The sequence below is a fragment of the Kwoniella bestiolae genome, chromosome 3 (assembly GCF_000512585.2).
Source record: "Kwoniella bestiolae CBS 10118 chromosome 3, complete sequence".
Classification (NCBI taxonomy): Eukaryota; Fungi; Basidiomycota; class Tremellomycetes; order Tremellales; family Cryptococcaceae; genus Kwoniella; species Kwoniella bestiolae.
In genome coordinates this window covers 1,128,202-1,147,249 of record NC_089243.1, presented here as the reverse complement: position 1 = coordinate 1,147,249, position 19,048 = coordinate 1,128,202, and the positions used below count along the sequence as shown (strand labels likewise).

Here is a 19,048-nt window from a genome sequence, read left to right as displayed (position 1 = left end):
TGATCAAGGATAGTGTAGAGATCAAGCAAGTCACTTGAAGAAAGATTGGAGACAATGCAAGTGGATCCTTCGCGGGATAAGGATTACTCCTTCGCCCGTTTATGCGATCTGAAATCTCATGTCACCCTCAAGATGTGAGTAGTGTTCTTTTTTCCAGCTGAAGGAGCCTATTTAGCTGACTGATTGCGGCAGTACCTCTTTGGAAGGTACCATACCTAGAAGAAGCTATACCAATGCTCTGAAGGACCCGGACCTGCTACATGCAGGTATACAACATGAGTGAGCTATCGCATATGGACGACTGCATAACCAGGCGCATAGCTCATGTTTCGATAGTGGTCCGTCTGATCTGTATATCACATGTCAATTATGGGCGAACGGTATACAGTACACTCTGCCGTTCCGTACTGCTTGGAAAGACTTTCCCAGGGGATATACGTAAGTGATAGCATTGCTCAGTGGACCGTGAGCTAATTGCCAATTAATGTTTTAGTTGGAACCAAACTGTTGTCTTACCCATAACGTATCCTTCCCTACTCCTCAACTCGCAGATAGCGTTCACAATATGGGACTGCCAAGGTGCTGGGAAGCCTGTACCTGTTGGAGGTACAACTATGAGCTTGTTCACCGTCAAGAGGTAAGTGCGTTGATTGTCTTCGATCGCAGCAGTAAGCTGATACACGCTGTGTAGGACGTTGAAACGAGGTCAGCAGCGACTTTATGTGCATCGCGGTTCAGAAGCCGACCCCAAGCCTAATTCAATCACACCGAGTGAGATAGAGGGAGAAGCGGAAGACGAGATGGGTAGACTAGAAAGGGTGAGCTGACTGACACGGACTTATGTACGCATAGCTCATTCTTAGCGTATAGCTGGTGAAAGATTTCGATCGTGGTGATATCGTCAAGATAGATTGGTTGGATAGAATAGCATTTAGACAGATAGAGAAAGTCCATGCTGTAAGTCGATTCTCTACCCAAAGTACCGGTATTGCTTGTTAAACTCACCTTTGCCCTTGAATGACAGGCTGAATCAAGCAAATCAGACAAACTGTACCTATATGTGGATCTACCAAAATTCGATTTCCCAGTGGTCTTCTCCGAACAGGTAAGACTTGTTTTTAACACATGACGCTGCGAATGCTAATCTATGAGTACCGTTCATAGGAAAGCTCAATACCCCTACCTCCCGCTTCGATACCTCATCCTCTTCCTCAGAATCAACAGCAGGTATCGGGAGTACCACCTCATCTCTTATCTTCCGACCCTTTTCTTTGGCGAACATATGATCCCGATGCATGGCGCGAGAATCCGGTCGAAGTGAAACATAGAAAATTGCTGCGTAGTCAAAGGTTAGGAGATGAAGGAAGGGACCTTAAACCTGGTCCAGCTGAACGTGACAGGCTCAACGTAAGTTTTCGCTCGGATATTTCTGGATGTTCAACTGAAGACCTCGTAGGAAATCTTCCGATTGCCACCCACCGCATCTCTCTCTGCCATCGACAAAGATCTACTGTGGAAATTCCGATTCTCCCTGTTCCGTTCCCCTCGGTCACTCACCAAGTTCCTTAAATGTGTTACTTGGTCAGATCCGGTGGAAGCGAAACAGGCGGTCGAGAAGTTATTGCCATTATGGGGACAAGAGGTAGGCATGGACGATGCTCTGGAACTGCTTGGACCGGGATTCACCGACAAGAGGGTCAGGGCATTCGCTGTGAAGCGTTTGGAAAGGGCGGACGACGAGGTGAGCTTCGTTCCATCCGTTACTCGATTTAATGGTAAGCTGACACTATGATAGGAATTACTTTTGTACCTGCTACAACTGGTACAAGCTCTCAAATTCGACCTTATGACATCCTCGACCGAATCAATGAGAGGAAGCCGAACCCATAGAAAGCGAGACGCTACTGTAGACGAAGGAGATAGTGGTCTATCCCAATTCTTGATCGATAGAAGTGTCGCCAATCCTGTCCTAGGCACAAGCTTCCACTGGTATCTTATGATTGAATGCGATGCCACTCAACCGGCTGGGAAGATGTATGCGAAGGTCGCTTTCAGGTTCCAGACAAAGCTATCAGAGGTGAGTACTCGAAGACCTTTTGCAAATAGCTGATATGCCTAAAGACACCGGAAGGTACCGCTCAGCGAGATGTACTAAAACGGCAAGGTCAACTGGTCGAGGCTCTTTCGGCCAGGTCGAAGGAAATTCGCAGCTCAAAAGACTCGCGTTCCAAGAAGATCGAAAAGCTCAAGACGTTCCTGGGTGACTCAAAGCACAATCTATCTCCTCTTCCAGCGCCTCTCCCTTTACCTCTCAATGCTAGAGTATCCGTCACATCGGTCACTCCCGATAAATCATCAGTATTCAAGTCCAATCTCCTCCCATTACTCATATGGTTCGAGACTACCGACTTCACTCGCTATTCTGAAGACGACTCTGCTCCCGAAACTCCAGTCAGTATCACGCCAGATTACCCGATCATCTTCAAGAACGGTGACGATCTGAGACAAGACCAGCTGGTCATACAGCTTTTCACGTTGATGGACCGATTGCTGCGGAAGGAAAACCTGGATTTGAGACTCAGTCCATATAGTGTGCTGGCTACTTCAAAATCAGAGGGTATGGTGCAGTTCGTGCCCAGTAAGAGTTTAGCAGCTATAATGGCCGAATTTGGGAGTTTGCAGAATTACTTGAGACAGGAGCACGCGGATGATGGTGCCCTGGGATCTTATGGAATTGAATCGGGGGTGATGGACACGTTTGTTAGGAGTTGCGGTGGGTTCTACCAGTTCTCTCAAGGATATATTGCTGAATGCTGACGGTGTATCGTTACAGCTGGGTACTCGGTACTTACATACGTACTAGGAGTAGGAGATAGACATTTGGACAATCTGATGCTTGCTCCAGATGGGCACTTCTTCCATGGTCAGTTTAGCGACCCGTTATGAGATATACGACTAAAGCTGATATCGCATGATCATTCCAGTCGACTTCGGCTACATCCTCGGAAGAGATCCCAAACCTTATCCACCACCCGTGAAAGTGTGTAAAGAAATGGTAGACGCCATGGGGGGAACGCAATCAACCCACTATGCTCGATTTCAAAGCCTTTGCTATACAGCTTTCATCGGGTTGAGGAAGAATGCCAATTTGATATTAAACCTCGTGGCATTGATGGTCGATGCTGGAATTCAGGACATACAGTCCGAACCTGATAAAGCGGTCTGGAAGGTGAGCGGATCGCTATCTACCGTTGTGACTTAGTGAGAGTGAAGGAGCTCAAGTGTCCCATGCTTCGACAGGTCCAAGAGAAGTTCATGCTTGATTTATCGGAGGAGGATGCGATCAAGCAATTTGAGGCGCTGTTGAACGATACTTCGTATTTGACCATTGTCTTTGACAGGATCCATGATTTGTGAGCTACCTCTGACCTTTCGAAGAATCAATGTCAGAGCTAATCGACTGGTTTCATAGGGCTCAATACCTACGAGATTAAGATTGTTTGAGAAGGAGTAGAAAGGAGAATATACCCTGCATATGGCTGTTATACCCTCGCATTCCCCCATGAACTGGCACAACTCTACGATATGTACATGAAGAAATTGTAATGGTATACATGTACTCGTAACAATGTAAAACCACGTTTGCAGTCGCATGAAAATCACTGGAATCAATGATGATACATCCATTTCAATTCCAGCTCAGGCACGTAAACAAATGCAAGCAAGATGCCGAAAAAAGTTGGGGAAAAGAAACCGAAAACACCAACGTTTGTATTTTGACCTTTGTTGCTATTTCTACTTTACTCATCTCACACTCATAATCGACAAAGCTATCGGGGGTGGTTATACTGGAGAGCTTGACACGGGGAACAAACAGTGATAGTAGCCGTGCAGGACAGCCGTCACGAGATTGCATCATTCACTGTCGATCATCATGGCCCGTCCAGCAACGTTCGCTTCTGCCCTTACACTCTCCACCATCGCCTTGGCCTCCCGAACGTTCCTTCGACTAACCACGAAGAAATACGAAGTGAATGGATTACCGATATTGCTAGATGCGCTGAGGATACCGCACGATGAGAAGGGGAAGGGAAAGGCTATAGAGGGATTGGAGAGGGATGGGGATAGTTCGCAGTTGAGCAGGAGGGGGATAGTGACTGGTGAGTAGGATTACCTTAAGGTATATCATCCTATCGTCGATCGTCGAGGAGGATGAAGCAAGATATTTCTGGACGCCCCTTGCAGAGGAGCCATTGCTAATATGCTAATTGCTTTCTTCACCTTTTTGCTGGTCGCTACACATAGTGTGTAACCATAATTCAGTCTGTGATGATCCGATGGTATGTGAGCTTCGTTTATTGGAATCATGTTGTTAATCAAGCTGATTGTAACCTTCCTGTGCTACCAGATGTGGTCCCTCATGCCTCTTTCTACCTACTTCCCATTCGCTACTCCCTCTCATACATGCAGAAACTCAAGGTGGACATTGGGAGGTGAGTACATTCCTTTGTCCCAGCTTTTCACCTTCTATCGAATCATCACGATAACATGAAAAGCGGGACCTTGGCGCTGACATTCTCTCTACCTTGTAGCGTCCGATATAATGTTCACCAAACCCCTCCATTCCAAATTCTTCAACCTCGGTCAAGTGATAGAGACGCATAGGGGTGGAGGGATATTTCAACCCGCTGTGGATCGCGCTGTCAAATTGCTCCAGGATGGGAGTTGGGTGAGTTTTACACCCCTATCATAATGTAGTTCAAGCTCAGCATAATGACCTGAACAAAGCTAATCAGATGTATACATAATCCAGATACACATATTTCCAGAAGGAAAGGTGAACCAAGAACCGACGAATCCAGACGGTGGTTTATTCAGGTTCAAATGGGGTATAGGGAGGATAATAATGGATTCAAAGGTTATGCCTGAGATAATACCTATGTGGATATCCGGTAGGTTTATCTCTACACGTATCCCGACTTCAGTAGAGTCGAGGAGGGTGGCCTTATACTGGTGTTATCTTTATGAACAGGTTTCGATCAGATACTGGACGAGAGGAGAGGGTGGCCCAAACCCATACCCCGTCCGGGAGCCAAAATCAGCATCACAGTCGGACAACCCTTGACATCTCAGATAGAACCTCTCGTGAAAGCTTGGCGTGCATTGGCGGACAAGGAAATTGGTACGATTGGTGTAGGCGGGGATTGGAAGCAGGAAGCAGTGCGGAATACAGATACGGATACGCTTGGGCATGTGGGCGATGTTCAGAGGGAAATGCGGAGTAGAGGTGAATTGTCGGAAGGGAAGGAGAAGGAGATGAGGATTAAGATAACGGAGTTGCTCCAGCAAGGTGTGAGTGATTTGGGTAGAGAGGTGGAAGCGAAGGAAGGTAGATTCGAGAAAGGGTTGTGGTCACAGTCGACCAAAAGGGTTTTACCGGAAGGATTATAACTGATAGAAGGTAGAATACTGTATTATCGGATCATAGATAGGTAGATGATAGAACACGCGCATATATACACCACATCTACACGCATGTATTCGCATAGGACTGCTGCATTAATTCGCTTCATCGGCTGGGATGTAACAGCTACCTTGTAGACATGTGGAATGGGAGTCTCGTCAATCTATCATACATTAGGTTTCATATGTATACAAGTCGTTGATGGTGTGTATGAGGAGAGAAGGTGGGAAAAGTGAGAAGGAAGGGAAGACGACGATTTATCGACCGTATTTTTGGAGTTCCCATTGTCGACTGAGAGGTACAGTCAGCTGTGTACCTGCAATCATACTAGAGGTGATGGCAAGCTCACTTGTCAAGGGGACAGACTAGAAAGTGAAGAGTTCAGATGATCAGCGGACAATATCGTCGTTACTCATCAGTACTGTCTGATTGCAACTCACCATGTCGAGTCTTGAGCCATCGAGAGATACAGTGGAAGTGGAATGCGTGCTGAGATTCTGTTTGTCAGCTGAGTGATCAGGAGAAAGCCCAGTGAAAGTACCAACGTTGCAAATACCCCAGGCAACGGTACACCCTAGGTAGTGCATTAGATCAGCTTCAGCCTGTCTACTTGAATAGAGTGAGAGGTTCAGCTCACCTTCGTTATCAGCTCCTTGGTTCGCTTGACATTCGATACCTGGTGAAGAGGTGAATGTGAGCAGGTGTGGTTTCTTTCAAGACTGATTGCGGGGCAATTTGAGCAAAGTGGATCTACGTGTTTGACTCACAAAGGTCCATGATATGATTTCTGCAAATAGCGCAATTATCAACGACGATGTCTAAGATATCTATTAGTTTCTCCTTCCGCCCGAGTCAACCGGCATCGTTTTGGCTTACCCCATGCCCAGAGAGCTACAGCATTCCACTATTACGGGATGCAAGTCAGCAACGACCCCATGATATCATTGACCTGATATAGAGATCACGATGTAATCTGATAGTCTAGCTCTTCCCCAAAGATGGGTAGATAATGCTAGCTAGAACCAAGCTGACTCACCTTCTTCACCTCGAATCTAGGCTTCTTGTCATCGGAAGCTTTGACCACTTTACCAGAAGCGGCTGATGGTGCAGGTGAATCAACGTCCATATTCGTTCGTTACTCTATCTTTTCTTCCCTCTTTCCTTGAGTCTCGTTGAAGTAAGTCGTGAAGGTGATGAAAGAGGAATTGATGATGAAGTTGTGTGGGTATGTACCTGCAAGGTTACTGTACTGTCATTGTTCATTCCTCCATCGGATTGACAGTGAGTGAGGAATCGGAGTTCACCGCAGTGTCCTCCTTTTCTCCCACGTGGGACATTCCTTCACAAGTGGCAAGCTAAGGCAAATAAAGTGGCAAGATTTGTTAAATCGGCTAATGTTATCTCCTGTGAAAAGAAGAAATATCATGGAACTGCATATATGGGAGTTTGGTGTTGCAAGATAAGTCAGGGGATATATGCATCTACCGCAATTGAGTATTCATCTTGAACAACTGTTACTCGACCTCACTGTTGACTAGAGGTCACGATTGAGTGTAAATTCCAGCGTTCCCTCGAGGCTATTCTACCAGCTTGAGGGGATGCCGGTAGGAGGTCAAGAAGTAGGAAAACGAGGAGATGGATCATCATGTTGCAATCCCACAAACGGGAAACTTCTTGCTTGTATAGGCAGAATACCGATAAATACGTATGTTGCATGGTCTTCCATCTACTGTCTGACTACGTGCGGTAAATTCATCACTTAGCTCTTCCAAGTCACCTAACTATCCTGACCTTTCTGGACGTTAGAGATCTTCTGATGCTTTCTCTTCAACGCCGGTACAGTGACCTGAGACTTTGTTGTTCGATTATACCACCAGTTTGTGTCCCGCATTGACCATGAAGCGTCCAGCCGATCCTCTCTTGACATGCCCTCTAATGTAGTCCATGGCGAGAGAAAAGTGGAGAAAGTGCTCTAGCCGGACGGATCGAGTTTTTGACGAGTTGGTGTAAGGTACTCGAGAATATGTGTCGAAAAGCCGAGTCTGATTGCTGAGCTCGTCGACTTGGATTTGCTGTCGTTTCCGTGTCCAGATTGACCTAGCCAAGCAAAACGGGCAATCCAGATTCCAACAGAATCTCCACCCAGCCGCACGCTTGCTCATCCTCACCCTCGTCCATTCTACTCCACATTTCTTCACACACCATTTGAATTACTTCGATCTCGTAGCAGCATTGAGACACGAATAGTTTTAGTTGGGCGCGAGCGGTATCGCGGCTGATGGGATCTGTGAAAGTCGAACAAGCTATGATCATAGGCTAGGATAGCTTCGTAAGAGTGATTTCTAAGATTGAGACGAGTGGCACGTTGACTCACCCAATTCATGTACTCTACCTTGTCCCCTACGGAGGCGCATATCTCCAAAATAGCCATTGCAGCTGTTTGCACTGAATCGTCTGACCTCGAAGCTTTACGAATCTTCCGTAAGATAGATATCTTTCCAGCTTGCCAAAATGCCATGGACCCTGCTTTCACTCTTTCGTCCATTTCCACTGCGCCTTCGGTTATCAGCCATAAATTCCAGTCTGATTCTATCTGATCGGCCCTAGTGGGGTCTATCTGGGACGAATCTTCGATCGTGATCAAAAACGATGAGAGCGTAGCATACAGCGAGACCAAGGAGCGCGATATTCCACACAGCTCTTCGAATCGGGTTAACTGTAAGACTCTGTCAGTGGCCGTAATACTTCATTGATCCATCAGGGTAGTAACGAGAGGACTGACACCGGATTGTATTGTCTCTGCCTCTACCAGCATCGTCCACCAGATGGGTCGTCCGATTTCATCCTTGAGACCGCTTGATAGGATACAATTATCGATGCCGGCGGAAAATGTAGCTATTCCATCACTTGATCAGCTGGCAGAAACCAGAATTCAGCCGACGGTCTCACATACCAAGCATACTGAGGTTGACAAGAGATTCCACAGCGCATTTGATGGCAGGATCCACATAGGCGGAAAAGCAGATGATCATGTCCATTCCTCCGTTGCCTTCAATAGCCCCTTTGACGATTCGCATCAATTCCCTCCATCTGGGATTGGCCCCAAGCAGCTACGAAGCCACATCAGCGAAGTAGGAAGAAAACGATTGAAGGTGACTCACATCGGCTGTCAATGTCAATGCACACGCTGACAAGAAAGCAGCATCGCATGTAGGGGGTTGTTTGCCGGAGAGTAGACGCAACAATCTGAGACAATCTTTCCTGTATCCAAGAGCAAGAGTCCTGGTGTTCATACTGGCGGTAGAGTTGCCATCTCGCCCTTGTAGACTACGGATGAGACGTCATAAGATACTATCTCGAAAAAACTGGCAGTAGTCGGCGATTGACTCACTAAGAGAGATGCACAGCCCCCATGTATAGCATAGACATCTTCAGCGCGGCTCCACTAGATCTACCATCGTCTTGACCACTTGTCATAAAAAGTGGAGCTACTCTTTCGACCCAGGGGTTATGATCTTCGGTCACTACGATAATTGAGAATGAATAGGTCACACAGTGATGGAACTAGTTCAAAAGTCGCCGATCAGCTTGGATGATGGTAGACCCAAAATGATAGATCCCACTCACACACTGCAAGTCTTCGAAAGACGGGAAAAATGCCTGCAGAAAGCTGGGAGGAGTACTAGGTTGCAGGAAGAACGAAGCCATTCGAGTATTGCGACATACAGCTAGTAGGCGATCCACTGGTCCCAGAGCTTCCAATGCAGTCTGCCATCCTACGAATTTTGGAGGATTGTGAGGTGCTGAGGTAGTTGTGCTTGACATAACAGATGTAGATTGCTGGATATCAGGCACAGGAGCAGGCATTAGTGGGAAGGAGGAGGGGGACTCCGAAGAGGACCGATCCTCGTTGGCTTCTACCGAGCGCTCATTTGGTGTCCGGCGCGACGAGGAGGCAGGAGCCGGCCGTAGGGCTCGTTTTGAAGAAGTTGCAGGCTTTTTGAAGTAGATACACTGTGCTTTCGATAATTAGCATCCCCCTGGAACACGAGATATCATGCCAGCTTACCTTGACGGAGTACTTGATGCAGCGCTCGCATTCTGGCTTGCCTGACTAGACTAGTCAACCTCACGTAAAGTAGCGAAATGGTGGAAAAGAGATGCGCGGACTTACCTAAGTCACACTTGATTTTTCGCTTTCTACAGGTCAGGCATCCATCTCGGCTTCTGGTAATCGGTCGACGAGCTTGAGATTGACCTTGAGTGGTGGGTTCTGGGCCGGTCATACGATTAGGATGAGAGAGCGTATGTGTAGGCAAAGTTCATGTTGCGACTGATCCTAATAAGTGCATCAACCCAAGGAATCGATTACGAGTGGATGTTTTATCTCGCAAATCGGAGAAATGTCATCTCGCTTGTTCGGCCAATCACGTTCACTAAGCAGTCTGAGGAGCGCACCGTGGGAAAGTAGCGAAACCTACATAATTAGTCTAGATGGAGGTTTCCGTACGAGTAAACCATGCTAGTTGCTGATCCGTTGCGTGGCTACTGCACATCATGAAAAATCACTATGCATACCGCTGATTCAGGGGTCCTATCTTATGAATACTTTCACAATCGTCATCAGAGGTGATCCAGTCACCAAGACAAACTATTCTGACGTTATCACGTGCTGCTATGCATTCGATACGATTTATCAACTCTCCGGGAAGAATCAAATCTCGGTCTCGTCATTCTCAATCACCCCTGCATGGCTGCTCTTATTGTCGCACAAAGATAGAATCATTGATTCCTGTGGAAAAGAAAAAAACACAATGAGTGTGGCTCAACCTGATGACGATGGTCAACACTTACAGAAGGCGCGTGATATCTTTTGTTTGCCCAGGTTGACCATAGAATAGCTAAAATCATAGCGAATCCGCCGACGAACACCACCACTGCGCCATGTTAGCTGCGCTTCGAGGTCGAGAGAAGAGTACAAATCATATTTCACTCACCGTAACTCATACTAGAGGCAGTGACAGGCTAAAACATATCAAAAACTGAATTAGTGGGATCATTTCAGAGCTTGTGCACCCTTAACTCACCATGGTTGCTGGGAAGCAATAGATTACACATGACTGCAGCACGAAGAAGACGGCGACTAGATTACAAGGGATACCCCATCTTCCAAGATTGGAAGATCTGTTTGTCGCAGCGAGATTGAGCTTGCGACGACCACCCATCAACATCAAAGCTGCTGGTATAGCTATTTTGGCAAGGTATCAGCCGGTAAATCAGTCAATGGTACAAGGGATTCAATTGCAATCTCACCGTATGATATCTCGAACACGATTGTCGCTGCTCCGGTTAGGGAGTTGAAGGTGGCGGTAGATCCGAGCTGGATTAGTCCACAGACCAATGGTACGAACACACACAATGCAAGACCATAGACAGGTTCACCCCGGAATGTGATGGTCCAGATATCGGGATATGGTAATACCTTGTCTCGACCCAGAGCCATAAGAACACGGGATCCGGTCAAGGTTATACCTCTTACGGAATTCATGAAGAGGATTGATGGAATTAGGAGAAAGATTGTAGCAGCCGCTCTGGACTTTGTGGTGTCCATACATATTTGGGCGAAGGGAAGACTGATCATTCCTAGTCAGCCTCGAGTGCTGCGGCCCTCACAGAGACATCACCCACATATATGGTGTTGACATGACGTGGTCTACATCTGTGATGCAGAACAGCATTGCTAGTAACACTGCCATTCCGGACAAAGCGCTGATGATGATCGTCCATAGGACAGCTTTAGGACCATCCTTCTTAGGGTTAGGCATCTCTTCTGAAATGTGATAAATCACATCGAATCCGAGATAGGCGAAAGCTGATTGCAATAATCCTAAAAGCCAGGCAATCACCATCGAGTTCCAGCCGGTCAAGTTTTCGATGCCTCCAAACACGAAGGACTGCGAGTCAATTGTTAGTCTAGCACACTATTTACTCCGCATGAGATAATGCTCACCGCTGATGCTTTGGAGTCTGCCGTTGCTGGAAGGGAGATTACGATAGCCACGACACATATCACGGAAGCGACCATGAGGCCCTGGTCGAGGAGACGATTGCCTCTAGGATGTCACGTTCAGCCTTAAAAGTATGACGACAGAGACAGGCAGCATTTACCTTGTGCCTAGACAGAGGGTGACGGCAGGACCGAAAAACATAATCGCTGCGAAGATCCCATATTGCTGCCCAGCGGTGAACGTGGAATCTGGACTGTTCACAGTGATCAAGGCTAGAAGTAGAGTGGCTGTCACAGGATCAGCAAACAAACAGATACCAACTCTCAATGTATGAACTCACTTGCAAGGTACCCAGCGGTCGCTGCACCCAACCACAAACCTATGACATTAAGCATCCCAGTGATCCAACTGATCAAGTTTCTCCATTTGGGTGGAGATAGAGCAGCAGCCCAATGATATTGACCGGCAGCGGACGGATAGACCGCGAAAATCTCGCCATGCGATAAAACCGTTGCGAGATTACAAATAGACGCGTAGACAAACCCCCATACCACTGATTCAAACCTTAGCGCAGGTGCCCTCGAGAAGATACCTTATTGGAATAACATCACCATCAACTCACATGCACTTGGACCCCCTGATATTAGTCCAGAGCCTAGCCCGACAACGAGAACAACCCAACTATTGATGACAGAAAACGCAAGACCGAAAGCAGTCAATGGACTGAAAGCGTTGGTGTCCAGACCTTCAGGTGTTTCCAAAGGAGCGACAGCTACAGTATCGCTGTCCACGATATTGATCACGGTTTCCTCGGCCGCAGGCTTGGGCGATGGCTTCGAGCTGGATGGCTGAGACATACCCACCGGCTGGAGTGAGTGTTGAGACGAGTTGCTGTCCATGATTGCGGTAGGCGCAAAAGGGTGTAGCACGAGATTTTGGACAGGGATGTGAAGCTCTTTCGAGTCAACCCGAATCGCCTGCTTAAATATTGTTTGTTGACCTTAGAATTCACATGTGTTGAAAGAGATTGACGTGCTGCGATCCCTTGACGAAGCCTTATCTGTGAGACAGCCTCGTATCTCGCTAGGACTGCCAATCATCTTCGCGAGTTGTATCTGAACGAGAAAGCCCACGATAAGAAGGCGATTCGGATTTAACGGGAGGGCGATCTTGAATCTTTCATGATTGTCCGCAAATTACGGGGCATGCCGTAAGCCTATCTCACACCTATGTTCGCTCTTTCAACCAATCACTGCAGGTCTCCTTTATCTTTAATCTCGCTCCCGCGTCCAACCATTTTCAATACTTGACGAATCGGTTTTCTCTGGAGACTGTGAAACACAGCATATAAAACGGGCAAGATTTTGACAGTTATCGTTTTCCCGTTTTCGTACCACTCAATACGACAGATCAACGATGACCGTAATCGAATCTACACTTTCAGCTGTCGTATCCAAACTTGGGCTGGGCAGGAGCACCTCTGAACTACCATATCATCCTCTAGACCCTCTCTCTGCCTCGGAGATTGCTCTTTCAGTGGAGGCCATTCGAAGAGATGCCAAGGGTGCACGACTATGGTTCAAATCCACGCAGCTAGTGGAGCCACCCAAAGCTGTGCTTGCACCTTGGCTAGACGAATATGCAGAAGGTAAATCAATTACCAGGCTACCAAGAATAGCCGAAACCTTAGTAGGTAAAAGATACTCAGGAAACACCGACTGGCTGGGTAAGTGGACGCTTATCTTGAAGGAGTGACCTGACGAACTGACTGACTCTCTCTGCGGCCTCGACAGTGTATCAAGTCTCTCTATTGGAGCAAGACCGCGCTCAAGTCATCTCGGCCGAAAAAGTACCTGCTGGACAGCATGTGCCTCCAGACATGGGAGAAATGATAGCCGCGGAAGAAGCTTTGCTCAATAATCCGACATTCAAAGCTGCTGTAGCTAAACTTGAGCTCCCTTCCAACGCTAAAGTAGTCGCAGATGGGTGGATCTACGGTGGGTCATCAGTGAAGCCCTTCGATACCGCTGCTTACTTTGTTGATGCGACCCAGGTGCGGATACGCTTGGCGAGACTCCCCGATCGATCCCCTTCATGGTCTACCTCTCCTTCTCTGACAACCCCGATACATGTCATTACGCCGCACCTTTGCCTATTGTCCCAGTAATGAGTGCAGACACGTTCGAGTTGCAGCGACTTGATTACTGCCCAATCTATGGTACAGGAGACAAAACGCTGCTGGATTTGGAAGGTAGATTCCCTTGGGAGGCTTATGTGCCAAACGAGTACGATGCGGAAATTAGAGCCGAAGCGGGCCTCTCCTCAAGAGATGACATCAAGCCATACAGAGTCCTGCAGCCAGAGGGGGCCAGCGTGAGTGATTGTAAAATCGCTTTATTACTATCAGGCTGATTATCGTCATCAGTTCACGCTAGAAGGCCGTGTTATTCGTTGGCAGAAATGGGCTTTCCATATCGGTTTCAACTACCGAGAGGGTATTGTACTCAGCGATATCAGGTACGATGGTCGAAAAACTTTCTACCGTTTGAGTGTCAGCGATATGACTGTGCCTTATGGCGATCCACGAGTGAGTGTTGTGTGACGCCTGTTTAAGAGAACGGAACGCTGACACTGCGTTAGGCTCCCTTCCATCGTAAACAAGCGTTTGACCTTGGCGACATTGGTGCTGGTCTCACAGCCAACGAGCTAGCATTAGGATGCGATTGTCTTGGTGAAATCGCTGTGAGTAACAAGCTTTTTGCTCCAATGGGGCCAGCCATTGACATTGTGTTCCATAATTTTAGTATCTCAACTTCGATCACTGCACCCAAGATGGATCACCTTCGCTGCAACGAGGTGTGGTATGCATTCACGAGCAAGATGATGGGATAGGATGGAAGCACACCAACTTCAGAACGAACAAACCCTCTGTGACTCGATCACGTATCTTGATCATCCAAACTATTGTGAGCCGGGTATTTCACCCTTCAGACGATGTCATGCTGAGCGGCTGCCTGTAGATAACGGTGGCGAACTACGAATACATCTTCGCATGGAGATTTGATCAGGCTGCTGGCATCAGTCTTGAGGTACGAGCAACCGGCATTTTGAGTACTGTCGCCATTCTTCCGGGTGAGACATCCCCGTATGGCAACGTTGTGTCCCCTGGGTAAGCGCCATGCCTTTCGCAATCAAGTCCTGTGCTGACAAATTATTTCGCGTAGTGTCCTCGCTACCAATCACCAGCATCTATTCTCAGTTCGTATCGATCCTGCCGTTGATGGACACAATAATACAGTTGTTCAAGAGGATTCGGTTCCTATGCCATTTGATAAGGCAAATCCCCCATCAGATAATAAGTGGGGTGTGGGATACACTGTTGCGAAAACACCGATAACCAAAAGTGGCTGGGCGGATGCGGCCCCAGAGAAGAACAGAGTGTTTAAGATGTGCGTATAGCTTTTAAGATCTTCCGCAGTCCTCAGATGTGCTGACGTTTTCTGTGCTTTATAGCACCAATCCAAACAAGATCAACCCAGTGTCTGGGAAAAGTGTCGCTTACAAGCTTGTCCCTGCACCTTCGCAACTGATGCTCGCCCATCCTGACTCTGTAGCATACGCTGTAAGTGTGGAAATAAGCGTTCTGTTGGACCGCAATTGCTGATAAATGGCGTGCACATAGCGGGCTGAATTTGGGGAACACCACATATACGTTACGTCCTACCAGGACAGGGAATTATATGCTGGTGGTCTGTATACAAATCAATCCAACGGCAATGCCAATGGGTTACGTTCTTGGGTAGCTAGAGGTGACAACGTGGACAATACAGATCTGGTTGTCTGGCATACTTTCGGGTTGACTCATAACCCAAGAGTAGAAGATTTCCCGGTGGTGCGTCGATTTTGCCGCTGACCATCCAGTGTCTTAGCTGATCCTTTGTCGCACAGATGCCTTGCGAGACTCACATGATCCACCTAAAGCCTAACGACTTTTTCACAGCTTCACCAGCAATTGATGTACCTGCCAGCACACAAGCCTTTAATCAATCACGCCTACACAATCCCGGACAACATCTACAGGGCAGCAACGAGATTGAGAACAAAGCCAAGGCGAACGGTCTTAACAACCCGGGGTGCTGCGCTTAAGATGATTCTGTTGACTTGTAATGGGGTGATGTATTGTATACCCAGGCAAATCCACGTGAAGCAGAACATCAGCATATTGCGTTTTTACATAACTACTAGTACGGACATAAAAGGCGTTTTCCGGAATGAGTCGATCTTACAGAGCCGCCACTCTGTACTGTTGTGGCGAAGATGGTACCCTAGATGATATTGTCTTGCAGTGTGGACCTTTTTCTGCTCTTCTTAGCTTACCTCCAGATTGTGCGCGTGCGACTTTGGAACGAATTAACCTTACGCTGTATTCACCTCTGTATAAGACCTATGACCTGCCTTTGTCCACCGGTCACGGCCTTGTCAAGCATCTACGGACATCTGTCAAACCTCGTAATCGGTGGACAAGGTTCAATTCTGGCATCTTGGATCCAGATCGAGTCTGTAGATGTTGGGCACACATGTGCACCTCTTGTCAACTGATTGCCGAATTTACCAAATGATTACACATGCTTTGGGCGCACATCTTCCCGCTCTAAGCTGTCAGCAGGTCAACCTTCTCAACTTCCCTATAAAACTGAAAAGGGTCCTAACCGTGCCACCTCGCCGGACCGAACCGCCGGCAGCCAAACAAACAACTCTGCAGACTTACGTTAATTCTCCTTCTTGATTCTGGACTTCTGGGCGCCGCCCCTACCTCGCGCAATATGTCGTGCACATCTGAAAAAGGGTAAATCAAGTATCCCGACGATCGACAGGGACGACTTTTAGTTATTTTTCCCTTGAGGACAAACCTAAGACAATGGTAGATCATCGACTCAAGGTCGTGCTTTGGTGATATTTGGGGTGTACTGGACCCTCTCCAAAGGATATTGGTGATCATTGCGCCATACGCTAGGGGTACGGATCAGCCGGACGCTGTACTAACTCGCTGCAAGGGCCGCTAGGACGCACTGCCATCGCAGACTTCGCACAAGTTTTCAAGTAGTGGGGACGGATGGATCATGTCGCTCTCAGCACGAGGACACCTGCCTTCCAAGGCATACCTTTGAGGAAAATTTCTAGTCTCTCGCGCAGTCTCGTAGAATTGAGTATTTGGAATTAACAGAATTTAAACGTTTAGACGAACGAATATGCCAAATGTTTTGCAAGTTTTATCGTAAAAAGTTGGAACGGAACCCTCGGTCATATCCTAAATAAGCATAATCACCACATTTTTGCCGAGCAAAGCGTAGGTTTCTATATTCTTACGCATACCCAACTGATGGGCTGGAATTCATGAATAAGATTGTTACCTGATCGAGATCTTTGGACCCCGCTGAACCCTCAAACAGCATGTCAATTGTGAGAAATACCAATTTATGAATGATCCGGTGAATTTCGCTGAGGGGTAGAGGCATACGTACGGTTGCGCTGCTTGATCACACGATGTTTCTCGTCTTTTGAGTCGACATCTTGCGGGACAGCCGACACGATAGGAACCGAAGATTCCCGTCTCCACTTTGGATTTTGTTGGTTGCTCTGGATCAAGGAAAAGGTATATAAGCACGAACGTTTATGAATGTAAAGGTTGTTCTTCCTTCATGAAATACCAGAACACTCTTGACAGTAACAACCGTTACGAAATCGACTCAAAACTAACACAGAATGCAACCAAACAAAACGGTTGAGAATGCTCTAGCTGCAGTCGGAGCTATACTTTGGACGGGACAGGTGAGCTACCTACTAGGCTTCCTTGTGCACCTTGTCGTACATTCATGGCAGCGAACTGAATCATCCGTCTTCCTTAGGCCTTCCCACAAATTTACAAATCCTATCGAATGAAATCTACAAAAGGTATATCACCTCAGATGATGATGTGAGTTGCTGGTGGTTGATCTGCGAGGTATCATACAGAATCAATGTTGACAATCGTCTCGCCCATCAGTATCTGGGCATCATCATCTCTCTTCTTCATGACGTACGCTGTCACCCGACGACTGTCTATCCCAGGTATTATTCAGGTCCACTTTTCCTTCGTGGTCTTCTCGACATCTTGGATTCAATGCCTGTATTACTCTAAGGACTTCCCACTCAAGAAAGCTCTCATCTACGGCTCCGTGTGGACCGCCGTCTGTGTTGCTTTCGAGGTGGGAAGTATCTTTGGGCTTTGGGTGAGCTATATCTTTCTGATTCGCGCGCCATGCCCCCCACGCTAAAGCTCGATTTGAGTCTTCCTAGGCCGCCCAAAGCCATGGCACCGAGATCCCTATGAGCGTCTACGGATACATATCCTCGGTTCTCACTGTTATTGGACTCATGTGAGTCGACCCTCTCGTGTGGGCAGGACGTTGTGAGGCTCATACCGTCGATCATTTCGCAGACCTCAATACTACGAAATTTACCGTTTGAAAGAAGTCTTAGGTCTTTCCTACAGTTTCATCTTTACCGATATTGTAGGAGCATTATTCTACATCATCAGTCTGATGTTCAGACCAAAATTAGACATCTCAGCTATCGTACGTTCATAGGTCATTCCGGTGCATGATTCAACCCGTAAGGCTCACTTTGCTTTACACAGGTGATTTACGTCTTAACCGCCAGTATGATGGTGATCATCATCATTCTCGCTTTGATCCTTAATCCTCGAGCGGCAAAAAGAAGGAGACTCGAAGGTAGTACCTCTATAACCGAATCCACCACTCCTCCTGCTATCAAAGAGAGGGAAGCATCGCACCCAACCAATCCTATCGTGGAAGAGAAAGTCAGGTATCACTCAGACGGTTCTGATTCCGAATCTGAACCTGAGAGCGGACCTTCCACTCCCACTGGCATGGACGCTCATCACGAAGTACCTATTTTGGAGTATTCTGGTCTTGAAACCGGACACGAGGTACTTCGAAAAGGGTACAGTGTAGAAGTCGCCAAAAATGTTTGATGGAATCAGCACCTTGCATCAAGCTGTGGACTATCATTTTCGTTCCCAACTAAACTTTTATGGAAATATTCGAGCTTCATCGTTGCTGTGCTTGTTTACTTGTGTATATGTCGACTGTTGGTGCAATTGTTGCTAGACCATAACCTATAATGTAGAAAGAACTATTGCCTAAAATGTCTTTTTCGGGCTTTCTTGGTGGATTTACTGAACATTTCCGTTTTGTTCCATATCTTGTACTGTAAATAACGAATTCACAACGCCCATATGATGATGTGATAATGATGATGATGTGAGATGCCAAATACTGCAGTGTTCTGCCATGTGCTGCGCAGTCGAAAAATGACTGTCTTCTGAGTATCGTACAAAAACAAAAGATGGCATCCTTCTCGGTCAGCTCAGGGCGAGAATCTTGACCTCAATAAGTGCATCCACGAAGTCAGTCATATGACGACTTATCATGCTTACGTGGGCGCCTCAAGGTTTTCTGAAATTGGAATAATGCTTCTTGATGGTAGATCCGGATAAGGTGATCGGACACGTAGT

General features: G+C 47.1%; 7 protein-coding genes across 7 annotated transcripts; 4 read left to right on the top strand and 3 right to left on the bottom strand.

The window, feature by feature from the left end:
- Window positions 1-54: 54 nt before the first annotated feature.
- I302_105107 (uncharacterized protein) lies at window positions 55-3,494 on the top strand (the record flags this gene model as incomplete). The annotated part of the gene is made up of 15 exons (XM_019194976.2): window positions 55-134; window positions 193-279; window positions 337-438; window positions 494-637; window positions 692-818; window positions 871-957; window positions 1,025-1,105; window positions 1,165-1,407; window positions 1,457-1,741; window positions 1,796-2,077; window positions 2,122-2,773; window positions 2,834-2,923; window positions 2,985-3,229; window positions 3,301-3,413; window positions 3,473-3,494. 15 exons carry the CDS (start codon window positions 55-57, stop codon window positions 3,492-3,494), a joined length of 2,640 nt encoding a protein of 879 aa, XP_019042689.2.
- Window positions 3,495-3,934: 440 nt separating this feature from the next.
- On the top strand, window positions 3,935-5,451 carry I302_105106 (uncharacterized protein; the record flags this gene model as incomplete). Its single annotated transcript, XM_019194975.1, has 6 exons — window positions 3,935-4,160; window positions 4,306-4,340; window positions 4,409-4,493; window positions 4,593-4,729; window positions 4,814-4,952; window positions 5,033-5,451. The coding sequence occupies 6 exons, from the start codon at window positions 3,935-3,937 to the stop codon at window positions 5,449-5,451; spliced, it is 1,041 nt and encodes a 346-aa protein (XP_019042688.1).
- Window positions 5,452-5,721: 270 nt separating this feature from the next.
- On the bottom strand, window positions 5,722-6,590 carry I302_105105 (RING-box protein 1a; the record flags this gene model as incomplete). Its single annotated transcript, XM_019194974.1, has 8 exons — window positions 5,722-5,755; window positions 5,814-5,829; window positions 5,905-5,953; window positions 6,010-6,038; window positions 6,102-6,140; window positions 6,232-6,282; window positions 6,341-6,368; window positions 6,501-6,590. 8 exons carry the CDS (start codon window positions 6,588-6,590, stop codon window positions 5,722-5,724), a joined length of 336 nt encoding a protein of 111 aa, XP_019042687.1.
- A 971-nt stretch (window positions 6,591-7,561) lies between these two features.
- On the bottom strand, window positions 7,562-9,750 carry I302_105104 (uncharacterized protein; the record flags this gene model as incomplete). Its single annotated transcript, XM_065870010.1, has 9 exons — window positions 7,562-7,780; window positions 7,839-8,180; window positions 8,247-8,359; window positions 8,418-8,574; window positions 8,626-8,791; window positions 8,856-9,028; window positions 9,092-9,478; window positions 9,534-9,574; window positions 9,639-9,750. The coding sequence occupies 9 exons, from the start codon at window positions 9,748-9,750 to the stop codon at window positions 7,562-7,564; spliced, it is 1,710 nt and encodes a 569-aa protein (XP_065726082.1).
- A 428-nt stretch (window positions 9,751-10,178) lies between these two features.
- I302_105103 (uncharacterized protein) lies at window positions 10,179-12,371 on the bottom strand (the record flags this gene model as incomplete). The annotated part of the gene is made up of 10 exons (XM_019194972.1): window positions 10,179-10,256; window positions 10,319-10,401; window positions 10,462-10,489; window positions 10,552-10,712; window positions 10,778-11,097; window positions 11,153-11,418; window positions 11,475-11,577; window positions 11,633-11,759; window positions 11,813-12,025; window positions 12,095-12,371. The coding sequence occupies 10 exons, from the start codon at window positions 12,369-12,371 to the stop codon at window positions 10,179-10,181; spliced, it is 1,656 nt and encodes a 551-aa protein (XP_019042685.1).
- Window positions 12,372-12,888: 517 nt separating this feature from the next.
- On the top strand, window positions 12,889-15,618 carry I302_105102 (uncharacterized protein; the record flags this gene model as incomplete). Its single annotated transcript, XM_065870009.1, has 11 exons — window positions 12,889-13,198; window positions 13,266-13,469; window positions 13,526-13,845; window positions 13,898-14,059; window positions 14,113-14,214; window positions 14,277-14,438; window positions 14,493-14,641; window positions 14,697-14,921; window positions 14,986-15,094; window positions 15,155-15,364; window positions 15,421-15,618. 11 exons carry the CDS (start codon window positions 12,889-12,891, stop codon window positions 15,616-15,618), a joined length of 2,151 nt encoding a protein of 716 aa, XP_065726081.1.
- A 1,617-nt stretch (window positions 15,619-17,235) lies between these two features.
- I302_105101 (uncharacterized protein) lies at window positions 17,236-18,505 on the top strand (the record flags this gene model as incomplete). Its single annotated transcript, XM_019194970.1, has 6 exons — window positions 17,236-17,301; window positions 17,379-17,446; window positions 17,516-17,741; window positions 17,809-17,888; window positions 17,951-18,086; window positions 18,149-18,505. The coding sequence occupies 6 exons, from the start codon at window positions 17,236-17,238 to the stop codon at window positions 18,503-18,505; spliced, it is 933 nt and encodes a 310-aa protein (XP_019042683.1).
- Window positions 18,506-19,048: the final 543 nt, after the last annotated feature.